The 17,665-nt window shown below is 43.2% G+C and overlaps 1 protein-coding gene across 2 annotated transcripts in view; it reads left to right on the top strand.

Annotated features, from left to right (window-relative positions):
- The window catches only part of SPTBN1 (spectrin, beta, non-erythrocytic 1), a 163,185-nt gene that overhangs the window by 33,107 nt on the left and 112,413 nt on the right, over positions 1 to 17,665 (top strand). For both annotated transcript variants that reach the window (XM_005884613.2, XM_005884612.2), the window contains exon 2: positions 2,638 to 2,832. In XM_005884613.2, coding sequence (XP_005884675.1) covers positions 2,685 to 2,832 — 148 coding nt within the window. In that variant the 5' untranslated portion in view covers positions 2,638 to 2,684. The remainder of the gene's footprint in view (positions 1 to 2,637; positions 2,833 to 17,665) is intronic.

Genomic DNA, 17,665 nt, shown 5'->3' with positions numbered 1-17,665 from the left:
TAGAGATAGTATCCTCCAAGGCTGAATTTTATGAAAGTCATTGGTAATAGTCAAGAAAATTAACCATCTCCAGGTTCAAATGACAGTATCAATTTTTTTTTTGGAAGACGGTTGTGACTGAATATTAAGAGCAATTATAACATCACTCAATAGAATATACCTAACTGACTTAGGTTTCTGAAATTTTTTGTGTTTTTTGTAAATCTCATCAATGCATTGCTAATGTAGTTGTTAAAATTACTCTACTGATACACTTATGTTGTTGGGATTGATTTTGTCTGCCTGTTGAGAATCCTGGATTTAACCCCATCCAAGATGCTTCTGACTATTTGAGTTACAGATGTGTGGCTCAGTCCAAAGGTGGACACAGTGCTTTTTCCTTAGGAATATGTGGGGTGCATTGGCGATGCTCTTGGATAGCTTGCAAGAAAACAGCTAATGACAACAGGGTAGGCAGTTTTATGCTTGTGCCACCAATAATTATGCTAGTTGAGGTACAGTTCATTTGTTTCAGCTTAATTTACTTATCGTGGAACCCTGGTTGCGTGCTAGAACTTGAGAAAATCTACATTTCAAGCACAATCAGAGAACTATTTCTTTTCAATACAGGTGGCTTTATTTTCTTTGCTTTGTGACATATGTGAGGGGAGAAAATCAGCTCAAGTGATCATTTTGTAGTTGCTGGGTGGTGGCCTGGTTTTATTTGTGCACAAACTCTAGTGATTGAGCCTGCTAACTCTGGTCCGTGTGCATATTCTTGGTGCCCAGTGAATGAATGAGGCTTTCACTAAATGAGCATCCAGGTATAAAATATGATTTAAAAAAATCATTGAATCTTAAGATAGGGGAGTAGGCCCTGGCTGGTTTGGCTCAGTGGATAGAGTATTGGCCTGTGGACTAAAAGGTCCTGGGTTCGATTCCGATCAAGGGCACATGCCCAGGTTGTGGGCTCGATCCCCAGTGGGGGCCATGCAGGAGGCAGCCGATCAATGATTCTCTCTCATCGTTGGTGTTTCTATCTCTCTCTCCCTCTCCCTTCTTCTCTGAAATCAATAAAAATATATTTTTTTAAAAAGATAGGGGAGTGGGACAGGACTGTGGTGGACATCTTCCTTACCAATAAAGGGGTGGGACATTTTTCTTCTCCTCTTCTTAACTTACCCGGATAGCTTTGTATATAAAACATGCAGGAATTTAACTGAGCCTGTAAGGATTAAGAGCTCATCTTTGACTCCTTAGAATGTGTTTTTCCTGCAGCACCAGGATTGATCTTTTTCAAAACATACGTCCCGTGGTGTCAGTTATTAGCTTAAAATCCTGCAGTGCCTTCCATCACACTTAGGTTCACAGAGCCCTTTGTGGTCTGGTCCCACCTACCCGTCCAACCTCATCTCCTTGTGTCGTCCCCCCTCCCCCCGCCCCCATGCCCATCAGACAGACTCCAGACACACTGACCCCACCATTCCCCCAGCAAGCCGTGCTGTTCCCCACCGTAGGGCCTTTACACAAGCTGTTTCTTTCGCCTGGAAGGCTATTCCTTTTGACCTGTTCCTTTTTGAGATCTCAGTTTAAATAAACACCTACTCAGAGGGGCCTTCCCTGACCACCAGATCTAAAATATGTTCTCTCTCTGTCACATCACTCCACTTTTATTTTATTTTCTTTCAACCATCTTGCCTTTTGTTGTGTGCCTTTTATCTGGCTCCTCCTACCAAGATAAAAGCTTCAGGAGAGCCTGGTCCTTATCTTATTTACTGTTATCTCTATTATCTCTAGCTCTGGAACAGGCTGAGCACGTAGTGAGCCTTCAGTGCATTCTGGTTCAGTGACGGAGTAATATCTGCTTTGAAGCTGAATGTATTCCTCTTAATTCTCTGAGGGGACTGTGATATAGTGAAGACAGCAGGGGGCCAAAAGTTGAGCCCTAGGTTCTTGTTCACCATTTATCCTTGTAAAACACTGTGGCCATGGGTGGATCTCTGGGGAGTGGTATTGGGGTTGGTAGTAAGCATTTATAACAACACAGAAATGTAAATAATTGCAGTTGTTACTTATTTATCTACTATGTGCCTGGTACTGTGCTTGTTGCCATTCGCTTAACTTCCTCATTTCATCTCGGGCACCAGTGTCCTAACATGAAAATGAGATGTTGAGATGAAATGATCTGTCAGTTCTTTTATAACACTTTGTGAATTTCCAGGAGAAGCCTAATAGTTGTTTATGGTGATGCACGATAGAAATAAGTGAGGTCATGCAGAAGCCCCGAGTGGCTGTCCTTCCAGTTCTGATAACACTTTAAAACTGGGAAGTTTAAACTTTAGAAAGAAGGATGAAAACTCATCCTTTGTTGGGCATCCATCATCTCACTCAGTCCCCTCAGTAACCTGGAGAGTATGTTCCCTCTTTGGTGGTTGGGGAAACGGAGGCTCAGATGCTAAGTCCCTGGGCCTGGGTCACACACGTGCTATGAGGCAGTGCGCAAGTTCAAGAGCCGTTTTGATGGACTCCAGAGACCGGTTCTTGGCACGTGTGAATTATTTTCCCTTCTACTCACCTTTATCCCAGTAGGTTATGTGAGGACTCTGCACCCTTTAGACGACTAATTAGGGTTTTTTTTTCCCTGTTTCTTTCCCACAGAACGCTAAGAAGGAGCTGATGTGGAGGAGCAGCTGAGACAGTTCAAGATGACGACCACAGTAGCCACCGACTACGACAACATTGAGATCCAACAGCAGTACAGCGATGTCAACAACCGCTGGGATGTGGACGACTGGGACAACGAGAACAGCTCTGCCCGGCTCTTTGAGCGCTCCCGCATCAAGGCTCTGGCAGGTAAGTCTCCTTCACGCCCATCCCTGAGGCCCGGAATGCATGGCAGTTCCCTTAAAAATCATCCACCCTGTCTCCCTTACAAGATCGGCTCACTGCGACTTAAACATGTCCCACAAGTGCAAGCTGGCCGTTTCATAAGGTAACCAGTCCCATATTTGGAGAACTGTCAATCCCTGAGGCCAACATGATACAGAGCAGAGTGATTTTTATAGCCGTTGAGAAAGAGCTGCCCTGGGATTTTAAGAGTTTGCTTATTTTCAGTGCATCTTATATGTGAAAATAATGGAACATAAATACACAAACTAGCCTGTGTGCTTGGTTGACCTGACCTCTTACAGTAGGCTACTCAATTTTTGAGTGACCCAGGTTAGTTGGTATCACATGCAAGGGTGTTGAATATAAAAACCCGTAGCTTAATCTTGTGAGGGCACATTTGATGCTGTGACAGGTAAGTCTGCCACTGATTCACTAAAATTGGCAGGGATACATCCTGACTGAGTGATTTCTCACTCACTCCCTTGCTGCTGTGGAAAACCTAGAACACACTTTCACCATGGCCCTCGTTGGGGTGGGGAGCGTTTTGCCCTGAAAATCTGGAAAGGGTCTGTCACGTGAAAGCTCGGCAGTACCGAACATACGGAAACCAAGGGTCCAAGTGGAGTTGGTGCAGGGCCTCACGTCTGTACTTTGAGATCTCAAATAAAATGGTTTCCAAATGAGAAAAATGGGCTTGTGACTTTTTTTTTCCTAATGTCTTTCCTTATGACAAGTAAGTAAATCGTAGTCATGACTGAAACAGGTAAGTTTACTGTTAATTGTGACTAGAGCTCACTCTTTCGTTACCTTTACAGTGTAATCTAATTATGAGGCCTGTATAATTTAGAGTTCTCTGGATTGTAAGCAAAAGGAAACCTAACCCAAAGTGGTTTAAATGACAGAGAGAATGTATTGACCCAATAGTAGACAAATTGGCCTTAAGCAAGACTTTGTCCTGGTCTTCAATGGTATGACCAGGACTCGTTTCTTTCTCCCAGTTTTTGGCTTTACTTGCTAGTGTGGGTTGATTCTCAGGCGGGCTCTAGGGACCCTGTAGTCTCAAGATAGCTAGCTGCCCAAGGCCCCAGGACCCAGATCTGTCTGTAAGGACAGGCGGCAGAAGAACAGCACCTCTGCTTCCCCAGAACTCACACCATGGTCCCGGGGTCAGTCTCGCTGGCCTGATTGGTGATGGCTTGGGTCATGTGCCTCTAAGAGTCTCTCCCACTGCAGTCAGAAGAGGATATGCGACTGACATCAGCTGATCAGGATACACTCCTAGAGTGATGGGGGCTTGGGTGGGGTGGGATGGGCTGGGGTGGGGAGGGATCAGTCCCATGCAAATAGCTTGGCTAGAAAATTCAAAATATAACAGGAAGGAGGAAGAAAGAAAAGGGCCTTGGGGCTGCAGCCAACTAAAAGCTGTAGGAAAACCATTCAGCTGCCTTCAGATAATTTGCTTCTTGAGTGGCAGTGATGTAAAGATCTTTCCTGAGCTTGCCTGATTTGAGGGCATAAATGAATGATTAACCAGATAGTCACTCTAGAATTAGAGCTTTATCTTCTAGCTTATTCATTAACATGGAACCTTATGGAAACCATGATCCTGGCTTATGCTAGTGGTTGATTTGTACTTTGATCTCTTACTTCTTCTTCTCCAATCCTCATTGGAACCTTTAGTTCAGTCTGATGTTGGTGGCCGGTTATCATTGACCATGAGTCACTTACTTTCTGGTCCTAGGCTATCTATTACCTGTGTATTTACTGGCAAACTGCAGAGCAGTGTCTTGCTCTTTGTATCTATTCTTTTCCACAGTTCCAGAGCTGTCCAGCTGTCCTCAGTGTTGATCAGCTGTCTTTCCATTTCCTGGGAGATCTTTCTGTCTATGTTCTCTAGGTTCTTGAACTATTACAGCTATGATAATAATAGTAAGCACTTAATACGGTACTTACTGTGTGTCAGCTGTTCTCAGTGCATTGCATATATTTTTCTTCAAGGCTTTCCCCAGAACAGACTCAAGAAGTGGGGCTCTGGGAGGTACTCTGCCCACGTTTATACCCTTCTCAGCCAGGTGCATGTTTGCTTAAGGGTGTCCATTTTTATGAAGGAAGACAGGACTTGCATAGCAACCATGTGAAGGAGATTATTATTATCTACAATGTATGGATGAGGAAACTAAGGTATAGAGAAATTAAATAGCTTGCTTGCTCAAGGTCATACTGCTGGTAAATAAATGGCTGACGGCAGAATGGCACCAAGTGTACACTATTTTTTTAATATTCAGTAAAATACAAAACGAATCAAAGCTCATTGGTGTAGAGTAAGTAATTACCTATTTAGTGGGTAATTCAAACATTGAAAAATTAGGCCCTGGTCGGTGTGGTTCAGTGGTTAGAGTGTTGGTCTTCAAGGGTTCCATTCCTGGTCTGAGTGTGTGTGGGAGGCAATTAGTCATGTGTCTCTCTCACATCAATGTTTTTCTCTCTCTCCCTCCCTCTCCCTCTACCTCTCCCTCTCTTTCCCTCCTTCCATTCCTCATACTCTCCCTCCCTCCCTCCCTTCCACTCTCTCTAAAAATCAATGAAAAAAATACCCTTGGGTGAGGATTAAAAAAAATTTTATTTGAAGGCTAAGGAATGCATCCTGCGATAGAGAAGTAGTCATGAGTAACCTCAAAACATTATGGAAAAGAAAATGTGCTGCCTCTAGGTTAAATGACGTTAAAAATTTTCCTTTCAGTAAATCTAGAAGATATCAGAAAAACCATCTGACTCATCTGTTATCAGAGGAAGTTATCTTTTTATCTGACTTCCCAGTTCTGTGGAACAGCAGGAGTAACGTAACAGTCCCACAGTGTCTAGATTAGTGTTTCTGGAATGTGACTGGGCATCAGAACCATGTGGAGGCCTTGTTAAAGCACAGATTGCTGGGTTCACTCCCAGAGTTTCTGATGCAGGAAGCCCAGGATAGAGCTTGATAATTTGCATTTTTAACAGGTTCCCAGGGGATGCTGAGGTGGCTGTTCCGGGGAATCACATCGAAGGCCCATATAGAGTATTGATAGTTGCCGGGTCTGCTTCCTTGGGTGTCTGAGACCATTTCATCTGGACCCAGCTGAAGTATAGAGCGAACTAAAGTATCACACCCAACAGAGTGACCTTTAGATGGGCGTGATGTGGAATGCTGGCACTGCTTTTAAGACAAGGGAAATAAATACCTTCCATCCCCTCTAGGCAAGTCGTGTATTGATAGGTTTAGGGTGAGGGGGTGCTGTTGTAAGGTTTCTGTTACAAACGGGTATTCTGAAATGGGAAGGCTTCAGTTGGAGCAGTAGAATTGTGAATATCAAGTTTCCTGTCCCTCTAAGATCCTATACAGGTTTAGTCTTCTCTAGACTTCATTCTGAATTCTGAGGTGGTTAACGAAAGACGTTAAGAGGAATTTATCTTTTTACAGTGCAATGTATCTTGTATTGATAGTGTAACTACCACCTTATCTTGTGTTCTTTACTCAGTGGCTTTAAATGTCAGTATCCCTAAGGAAAAAAGGTGAGGTAAACCACTTGCTACTTCATTTTCAGGAATTGCTTTTAACTATGGAATAATAAGAAATAAATGTTGTCTTTGTCCCCAATTCCTGGCACAGTGCTCTTAAAACCCTTGGAATTTTCTTGAGTAGTTTAGTCATAAAGAGCCTCATTCATCACACCTGGATTTATGCTAAAGAGGTGATTTAGGGTGAGACCCCCCCCCCCCGCCCCCTACATAGCCTTAAGCAGACAGGAATGGCCACTGGAAACACCAAGTGATTAGAAGGTGGGAGTTTTCAGCCCTACCCACCAATCTGCAGGGAAGGTGGGGCTGGAGATTGAGTTTAACCACCGATGGCGAATGATTTCATCAATCATGCCTACATAATAAAATGCCTAAAACCCCTTAAATGTGACCAGGTTTGGGGAGCTTCTGGGTTGGGGGACACATCCGTGTGCTGCTGGGAGGGTGGTGTGCCCTGAGAGGGGTGGAAGCTCTGCCCACTGCCATACCTTGCCCCATGAACCTCTTCCGTTTGGCTGTTCCTGAGTTAGACACTTTATCATAAACGGCAGACATAAGTAAAATGTTGTCCTGAGTTTTGTGAGTTGTTTTAGCAAATGACTGAACCCGATGAGGGGTTGTCATGGGAACCCCTGAATTTATAGCCACTCAGCCAGAAGTACAGTGGCCTGGGACTGGGGACCGGCATCTGAAGTGGGATTAGTTTTGTGGGACAGAGCCCTTTCCCTGTGGGGTTCGCCCTAACTCCTAGTTAGCGTCAGGGTTGAATTAATTCCAGGACACCCATCTGGTGTCGGAGTATCAGACTCAGTGAGATATTTCACAGGGAAGGTGGCTTCTCTGGTGTAGTGGGTAACATGTCCATTTTATTTTTTAAATGTAGAAATCAGGCCTGTAATCACTTGTCAAGTGCCAGTTTATCGTCACAAAGATGAAAGAGTCGAGTTGGTTCCCGTCCATTGCCCAGTGAGCGTTGAATCTTTCTATTCTCCTTAAACTTTTTTGCTTGAACATCTGACTCATCTCTCCGTCACTCATCACCCTTCTTCCTGCTCCTTAGTAGTTGGAAACATCACAGGGAAATACCAAGTGGAATCGCAGGGAACTGAACCCTCCCATCTCCATAATCTACCTCGAGCCTCTCCTGGTGAAAACTGAAAACACCAGGTTTTTTTTTCCAAGCAGAGAAAAGCTTCATCTGAAAGCATTCCCCCTCGTACAAGTTGGGTGAAGAGGGAGCCTCTCAAATTTTCAGCTTGTGAGCGTTCAACACTTAGGCGTGCTTCAGGAAAAATTAGTATTAATATTGACCATGGCCACATGTTCAGACATTTTATATGTAGGAGGCTGGTGAGATACATACTTAGGTCTGAACTTGAATGTGCTACCATCTACAGTTTCGAAGGAAGATGAGAAGAGCTTGGGTCCCTCACGTGTGTAGCGTGGAGATCTCAGCATGCTGAGGCAGCCTGGCAGTCGGCAGAGAGCTGCGAAGGGATGTTTATGCATTCTGTAAATGATTTCCCACACCCAGGGGCGGCAGGCCCACATTCCTGACCTCTGACCACATTGCCTCAGTGGTGTCAGACCTGTGGTGATGAGAAAATAAGCTGGACTTTTGGGAAACCGGCATTTTATTTGGAATGAAACTAAAACCAAAAACTTCATTATGCAAAAGGTAAATGATGGGTGTTTATGGTTGTAGGTTATATTTTGTGGAATCAACAGGAATTAGGAGAAGTAGGAAAAGGAGTCTTAAAAAGTGCAACATTTAGCTTGAAAATATTAATAAACTAGAATCAGTAGAATCAATATTTTTTCCATCGACACTCATAAACTGTGAATTTAAAAAGTTGGGAGGATATATACCAAAATATTTAGTGTTTACTTCTGAATAATAAGCAATTTTTATTTCTAAAAAACAGTGGCATATAGAGGTGGTAGGAGAAAGCTTGTGTACAAGTGAGCATTAAAAAACAAAACAAGAAATTGGCCCTGGCTGGGTGGCTCAGTTGGTTGGAGCATCACCTGTACACCAAAAAGTTTGAGGATTTGTTTTCTGGACAGGCACACACCTAGGTTGTGGGTTCGATCCCCGGTTGGGGCGTGTACAGGTGGCAGCCTATCAGTGTTTCTCTCTCACATCAATGTTTCTCTCTTTCTCTCTCTCTACCTCCATCTTCCCTTCTCTCTAAAATCAATAAACATATCTTCAGGTGAGGATTTAAGAAAAATAAATTAAATACGAGATTACTTTGGGAGTTGTCACTCATCAACATTTATGAGCTAAAATTTTGAGTACGAGCCTTTCTGCTAAGCTGTGGACATGGCAAAAGACATTGACCTTGAGTTTATATGATTATGGACAAGTGATACCTATAGGAAAATGAGGTAAAAGCACCTAATTGCATCTTTCACATTACATGTATAGAGTAAATAACAATTATTTGTGCCTGTATTTATAGGCCAGACTCCTTTAAACGTGGGCATTTATTGAGTGACCAAGAATTTTGATGGAGCATTTAATCAGCTAAAGCAGTGATTTACTTTATTTTTTAAAAATATATTTTTATTGATTTCAGAGAGGAAGGGAGGGGGAGAAAGAGATAGAAACATCAATGATGAGAGAGAATCATTGATAGGCTGCCACCTGTACACGTGTGGCTGCTTCGTGTGTACCCTACTGGGGATAGAGCCCCCAACCCTGCATGTGCCCTAACCAGGAATCCAGCCTTCACCTCCTGGTTCATAGGTCAATGCTCAACCTCCAAGCAACACTGGCCGGGCCTGGCTTTAGTTTTTTTATGGTCTCCTATATAACATGGTGGTTTTACTTAGAAACTTTCCAGAATGAAACTGTCAATTCACATCAACCACCCACCCCCTGTCAAAACAAATGTATATAAATGGTATGTTTGACTTTTTTTCTAGTAATAGTACAGAACCAGCTTGCCATTGAATATGTAAAGAGATCTATAAAACATGGTCTGGAGTTGTCTAAGTAGGAAGATAAAACCTATTTACATGAAATATTAACTAAACATGTATGCAAGTGCCAAGAGAGTACTATAGGCAGTTATGCTCTAGTAACTGAGAGAAAAGTATTGATCACAAGAGGGAAAAGAATTTTAACTGGATGGGTCGAGTAACATAAAGACCATTGGAACTTGTGGGAGGGGGCAGGGAGAGAGAGAGAGACAGACAGGCACGGGACTTGGACTTTGGAACCGCTGTAAACAGCAGAGGCCAGGCTGCAGGTCTCTGAGGACCCCTCCCATTAAAACAGAAAGTCAGCCCAGCTGGCCAGTGTGGCTCAGTAGCTGAGCATCAACCTAGGAACCAGGAGGTCACAGTTCGATTCCTGGTCAGGGCATATGCCCAGGTAGCAGGCTCGATCCCCAGTAGGGGGGCAATGCAGGAGGCAGCTGATCAGTGATTCTCTCTCATCATTGATGTTTCTATCCCTCTCCCTCTCTCCCTTCCTCTCTGAAATCAATAAAAATATATTTAAAACAGAAAGTCAGTTTTCGGCTTCTGAAGATGATATATCACCTCAAGCTTGGACTCATTCCTTGAAAATTAGGCTAGGGCTTTTCATATTTACACATCTACTGCTCCACAGATGGAACACTTACGCCCCAAGGGAAAGGCTTCTTGCATGCTGGGGTGGATTTTTATAGTAGCATTAACGGGGATTTAATAGCTATCCATTATTTCCCTCATTCACTCTTGAGGCTCTTTCCCTAAATTATGCATTATTTGGAATTATTTGTGAAAGAGGCATGGTCCCTAGTGCAATTTATTTATTTATTTATTTATTTATTTATTTAATATATTTTTATTTCAGAGAAGAAGGTAGAGGGGGAGAGAGAGAGATAGAAACATCAATGATGAGAGAGAATCATTGATCAGCTGCCTCCTGCATGGAGAAAGCCCACAACCCGGGCATGTTCCTTTAACTGGGATCAAACCCGGGACCTTCACTCCGTAGGCCAGTGCTCTAGCCACTGAGCCAAGCCAGCTAGGAACCTAGTGCATCTTAAATGCTCCACCCATTATTATGAAATCTGAATCAGAAAGAGCATTTTATATCAAAGAGGCTTATGAAAGCTATTGAGTAGAAAGCCCATTTAGGTTGTTAAATATAGTCCCAGATTATATCATCAATTTATTTTCTATGCACATATGACTTCAATAGTTCTCTGACCATAGGAAGCAGGCATCTTTTCTTTCTCTTTTGGGTACAGTTTTCTTCCCTTCCCTGTCTCCTTACTGCAGTCAGTGACCTCATCCCCACTTTTGAAATCAGCTTGGATTCCTGCTACTGTTCTTACATTCCTCCAATTCTCTTCACCACCTCCACAGTGGCTGAAATCCCTCCTTGGGTGAGGCCCATGAACCTGCCTACTGTTCTCTCCTTCATTAAACCTCCTTCTTGCCCTCAGTCTTCTAGAGCCAAGTTCCATTCCTCAGTCACCTCAGAAAACTTCTCTTGACTCACCCTTGGCCTCTGTCTTAACTCCTCTTCCCACCCGACCAGAATAATTTCCTTAAGTTAGTCTTTCCTGAGGACCTCCGATCACCACTTCTATGAGAAAATCCCATAACTGTAATGGTTGACTTGTGATTGAACTTAGGAAGATAACCTCTCTCTTGCTGGGGACTGCTTGGGTAAGCAAAAGAGGAAAAACTGAACATTTTTCTCCTCTCTTGTTGTTTTCCTGGCCTTGAGTGCGTGTGTGTGTGTGTGTGTGTGTGTGTGTGTGTGTGTGTGTGTGTCCATCTGTCTCTTACATAATTTACATACCATAAGATTTACCTCATAAAGTATACAATTGAGTAGATCTGAATATACTCAGAGAGTTGTGCAGGCACCACTAATTCCAAACATTTTTATCACTTCCAAAAGAAATCCCATACCCATTAGTCATCCCATGCCTATATGCATTTTCACCTCCCGCTAGCCCCACGCAACCGCTAATAGACTTTCTGACTTTGGATTTGCCTATTCTGGACATTTCATGTAAATAGAATCATACAATAGCTTGTCTTTTGTGACTTGTTTCTTTCACTTAGTAAAATGTTTGTTTGTTTTTTAATCCTCACCCAAGGACATGCTTTTATTGATTTCAGAGGGAGAGGAAGGGAGAGGGAGGGAGGGAAGAGGAGGAGGAGGAGGGGAGAGTTGCCTCCCACACGTGCTCTAACTGGTGATTGAATCCACAACCCGGGCATGTGCCCTGACCAGGAATTGAACCTGTGACTTTTTGGTGTACAGGACGATGCTCCTACCAACTGAACCACACTGGCCAGGGCAATCAAATATTTTTAAGGTTCATCCAGGTTGTAGCATATATGAGTACCTCACTTCTCCCTCTGCTCTCTTATATAAATAATAGTGGTAGGTTAGAGAAAAATAACAGAAAATTCTGTGAACACTACCATCATCATAATACTATGATGTTGATTTGGCAGTTGCCTGGGAACAGATGGCAGGTCCCTTGTAGGCATCTGAAAGTACTGTAGACTTAGGAACTAGTTCATTTACCCAGATATGGTCATCAAAAAACCCTACTGGTGGTGGGTGTTTGGTATCTCATATGGTCACATTTATTGCCTTCACTACAGTTTAACTCTTTGGCCAATTATCTACCAAAGTGGACCTGTGAGCAGGTACCAACAAAATATAATTTATATACAGGGAACTTACAAAGTCCTATACACTTAAAAAATAAAACATGTCATAATAAGAACAGTGAAGTGGGGTGTGCAGGGATGTAAGAACCGGGAACCACGTGGAGCTGTACCCGAAAAAGGGGGTGGGATGCTGGGCAGATGACAAGAATTAATAAATGTTCACGACACATTTTCAGGTGGATTGATGTTTTTGATTCAGACATAAAACTATTTTATAAAATGGCAAGGTGATGTTCACCATTGACTAATTGCTTCCTTTAAAAGAAGCAACCAAGCCCTGGCCGGCCTTGGCCAACTGGATAGAGCGTCAGCCTGTGGACTGAAGGGTCCCAGGTTCGATTCCGGCCAAGGGCACATACCTGGGTTGCAGGCTTGATCCCCAGTAGGGGGCGTGCAGGAGGCAGCCGATCAATGATTCTCTCTCATCATTGATGTTTCTCTCTCTCTCTCTCTCCTCCCTTCCTCTCTGAAATCAATAAAGAAATATATTTTAAAAAAAGAAGCAACCAATCATGTCCAACTCCCTTTGAGATCTTCGAAAAAACAGTTAACAAAGGGAAATAAACATTGGCATCTCAGTCTTTGGAATATGCCTCTAATAAGATATTTAGTTTATACCTAAGTTATTGACTCATGAATTTGCTTGGCCATTTTGTGACTTGGAAGCAGTGGGTCCCATTTCTTCTTCTCGGGGCCTCAGGGACCAGCACCCTTTTTAGAGTGGGACAATATAGGGTCATTCCAAATTGTTTGGTAGTATTATGACATAAGTACCATGTTAGTGTGTTCCTTACCCACATGTAATCTATTTGGGAGAAATACACTGTGTGTATAAAACAAGAATGAGACAGTATTACATAAAAGTGTGGTGATACTTCTCAAAAACCCGGATCTTAGCCATATTATTCTCTGGTTGATAAACATGTCCATTTTCTACAGTTAAGTAACCTTTAAGGGAATTTGCTGAGCTCTGACTTTTGACCTCTTTCCTGTGAATTTTCAGAGCCCTCAGGCAGTGACAAAATTGGATGATGGGCGATGTTATTGGGTGAGGCTGATACAAATTTTGCCACACAGGTTTAAATTTCTGCAGACTCCTTCGATTTGTTGAACATGGATGTGAAATTGCTTTATTAGCCACATGTTTGTGTCTGTAGGCATCTTCAGAAACAGATGGACTGGAGTCAGGGAGACACTGTGCCATTTGCCAGGTCCCCAGGCCCTCCCTGCACTGCTTGTTACTTACTGGATTGCCTGTAAATCTTCAGGAAACCCAGGCCCCTCTGCTGTCTCTAGCCTGAGCCACCCCCCTCCCCCCCCGCCCCCATCTGCTCCATGGAGCCATCTCACATTAACATTTCAAGAAACTTATTTGGCCTTTACTATTCTGTATCCTATTTCCTTGAGTCTTATTGGTTTCCTGTGTGTGCTCAAGGTGGGTGTTTCCATATTTTCTCTCTAGCTGATGGCTGAACTCCTTGAAGACAGTGACAATGAGTAATCTTTCTTTCAGCATTTCCTACAGCACCTCCCCTCAGCCTGAAAGCAGTTAGTACTTTAACATTGTACATTACCATGCAATGCATTACAAAAAAGAAAAAAATCCAAACACTACAGAAGTGGACAGTGAATGTTGCCCCTTCTCCAAACCCATCCCATCCCTAAAGATAATGCCTTTTAAAAGTTTGATACATATCTTTTGAGATATTTTCTGTGTACATTATTGAAAACACTTTTTCCCCCTCCAATAATGAAGAGGAACAGGACAAGTTTATTAGTCGAACCTGGAGTTTAATCTTTCTTCCACTGAAGAGCATATTTTTGTCTTAGGTTTTCATTCTTGCAGTATCTGATCTCCCTCCTACAATGTTAACTTAATGCTTTTGTAAGTGTGGGACATGGTAAGCCCGTACAAACCAGGACGCCGCAGATGGGACATTCTTCATGCCGTCCTCTCAGTTTGGTCCCAGCCTCCTTCTGTGCTGTGTCTGCCCCTAAGGTTTTACCCTTTTTGGTCAAAAGAGGTATAAAGATTTGTTTAATTGTCCGCTCTTTCTTCAACTCTCTGCAGTGATTCTGGGCCTCTTCCCTCTTCTCCTTCCATGGATCCTACCAGTATACTAGAATAAATGCTTTTGGGGGAAGGGGCCATCTCTAACGGGGCACCCACTCCTAGGTCAGCCTGTGTTTTCCTGTGCGCCATCTTTAGCCTCGAGTGGATGCCAGCATTTGGCATTTGATAATGTACAAATTTATAAAGATGGCCACAGTTTTCCTCCTGGAATCCTGTTTTGTGACTTCAAGGACATAGGGTATTTGGTGAATGTGGCGGCCAACCGTGACAGGGAATGGAATGCTGTAATTGTAGTATATGGTTCTTAGAATACTTCCATTTTCCTACGACAGCTACCGGCCATTCATCTGTCTCTCAGGCTAGGCTATAAACAGGCTAGAGTGCTGTTGTCATTTTAACTGATGTGTAATTTAAGCCTTTTCTTCTGTGGTTAACAGCAATAAAAACAATCTAGTAACTTCTTGAGTCTACAGGGCCATTGCCATGTCGTTTAGCCATCTTGGCCCAGTGGGTCAGCTTTCACCTTTTTCTCTAGCCAGGGATATATGGCTTTTGACTGTTTGTGGATGGATAGTTCCAAAGCTGTTTTATATTCTGATTTTGGAGAAGCACGTTTGCAGGCCAAGTCTGTTAAGCCTTTATACATCTCTACACAAAATTTTATACCTGGTTGCACTGCAAAGGATTAGTGTGCGGCTGCCTTGCACACACTCTCCGTGGAATTGTCTCCAAGCATTTGCAGGAAGGCCAGTGTTAGGGATGCTTGTAAATAATGTAGAGGTATTCAAGACTGCCTTGAGAAATTCAGGATGGAGGGAGGCAAGGTTGGAGGACACACTTGATACTAATTCGAAACCCAACTCGGGCACTGAATTAACAGGTGTGCTTGTGCGGCTTTCTTTGTGCACTTAATGAGCCATAATCTTCAGACATGTCCACATGCAGGTCTTTTTTTTTTTTTTTTTTTTTTAACTCCTTCACGTTTAGGGAGCCATTTTAATTGGCACACCCAACACCATTATTGTCTAAATTGAATTTTATCATGGAGGATAAAGTTTCTAATGTTTTAAAAAACTGGAGGACTTCAGAGTAATTGTGTTGATCTAATCTATACCTGACCTAAGATTTTAAAAGAAAGATTTTGAGCACAGCATTAGTAAGAAGTACTAGTATAGTTTGCATGGCAACCTAGTTCATATATACATTTATGTGTATGGGGTAGTTATGTGTGTATCCACTCGCATTTAAATGTCACAAAATAGTGTTTACTTGTAGTACATGAAATGCTCTGATATTTTCTATTCTGTTCCATCTTTTTATTTATTTATTTCTATTTTTAAAAATATAATCTTTTTATTTATTTATTTCTATTTTAAAAAATATATTTTTACTTATTTTAGAGAGGAAGGGAGAGAGAGAATGAAACATCAATGATGAGAGAGAATCACTGATTGGCTGCCTCCTGCATGCCCCCCACCCGGGATAGAACCCGCAACCTGGGCATGTGCCCCTACCAGGAATTGAACCATGACCTCCTGGTTCATAGGTTGACGTTCAACCACTGAGTCACGCCAGCCAGGCCACGAGTTAGATTTTATAACTAATAGTGTTGGAAAACCCTGTGGTAGCAGGTACATTTAAAAGTGCATCTAAGTAGTCTCTTTTTTTTTAAGCTTTGTGAATCATGATTATTAGAGTGAGGTGATATTTGATTTTTCTTGTTTCATTCATTTATTAGTGAATGAAGGCATGAAATATTTACTGAGTGCCAACTAAGTGCCAGGCACTGTGATTAGCATTAGAAATACAGAGCTAGGGGTGAGGTGAAAGCAAGTCTGTGGTCAGCAGAAGAGATTTGTCCTTCTCACGGAAGAGAGGCAGTGTCGAGAGATGGGATGGGATTTTAGGCTGAGCAAGCGGTGCCGTGGGTGGTGTGATGGTGCCTGGCTTTCTCGGGGAGCCACATGCAAGAGTGCAGAGAGCTCAGTGTAGAACTGTTAGAGTGGACAAGGAGGGCCTTGAATGCCATACCAGTGAGTTTAGCTTCTATATTTTCGGCCAGTGATTTTCAACATTTGGCACAGGATAATTTTTATTTTCGAATAGAATTTTATTTGTTACCTCAATTTGTAAAATGGCAAACGTTGAAATCACTTTGGTTGAGACAGAGTGGCCTCCCCTAGATTTCTACCCCCAGGAGCCCCGAGGTCCCTAGTGACTGCATCTGAGAGCCACTGGTATGGGTTCCAGGAACGGTAGGATCCTACTTGTGTATCGGTGGGAGCTGGCTGGGGGCACCGTGGAGGATGCCTTAGAGAGGAGAATGGCTAGAGGGAGGGAGGCTGGAGGGCATTTTAGGAGACTCATGTTTGCCCTAAAGAGACAACGAGGAGGCCTTGAAGCTGAGGCAGTGGCCAAGGGCTTAGAGCGCACGGGCTTAAGCTGTTGACTTAGAGTTTAGGAGTTTTCTTCCATGGGCTCTGGGTGGTGTGGGAAGGCAGGTCGGAGGAGCATGACTTTGGTTTTGGTTTTGGTTTATGAAGCCTCATGCCACGTCTTTCTTCTGGGTGCCACAAACTTGGGGTAGATGAGAGTTGGGTGGGGTATTTTGGTCACAGATCTGCAAGGCTCTACCACGCGGTCTCCAGTTTTCAGCATTATATCACGTTTTCCTTAGTTCATGTTCGTCTAGATTCTCTCCAGCCTTTGGAAACCGAAGGGGCCCTGGAGCTCTCTCAGTCTGCAATCGCGTGAGCGGCTGGTGGTCCTCCCACACCTGAGCACCGAGGATTCGGGGTTTAGATTCAGGCCTCCCGCCGTCTCAGGGCTGATGCTGAGATAGGAGAATGGCTTTAGAGGCCTGGGTCCCAGAGTGAATCCCTGCTCTGCTACGTCACTGTAAGTTCATGCGCGAGTTACTTCTGTTTGCTGAGGATTATAGTACCCACCGTGTCAGGTTGTGTGAGAGCTTAAAAGCAGGTGGAAGGTGCCTGGCTCTGTGTATACTAGTACACACAGTCGGCCTGTGAGGTGTTATAACATTTTATTATGAAACTAAATTTCCTGAAGAGCGGGCTCCTCTCCCCTTCGGCAAGGAGGCCTTCCATACTGAGGAACATCACATGAATGCACGGTGGGAAGACTAGAAGTCAAAGTGGGGAAGCAGGAGCCTTCGAAGGGCACTGATGGCCTTAGACAGGGGTGACCTGGGGCTTTGTTGTCGTGTGTAGAGGGCATTTGTGACCCCCCCCCCCCCCACATCTTTTCCTGGGAGGCAGGAAGAGCCCTGGAAAAGACTCTTATTTTTAAATTTTTAAAACTAATGGGTTCTGTGCATTTGCATCTTCTCTTACTGCATTTACCTCTTTTAGGTTTGCACTCAGCACACATTAAAATGATTATAACCTTAAATGTATATGGAGAGGATGATTTAGGGGGAAAGTACAATAAAAATATTTGAAATTTTTTTGG

Source organism: Myotis brandtii, unplaced genomic scaffold (genome assembly GCF_000412655.1).
Source record: "Myotis brandtii unplaced genomic scaffold, ASM41265v1 scaffold84, whole genome shotgun sequence".
NCBI lineage: Eukaryota > Metazoa > Chordata > Mammalia > Chiroptera > Vespertilionidae > Myotis > Myotis brandtii.
This window is presented reverse-complemented; position numbering and strand designations above follow the sequence as displayed.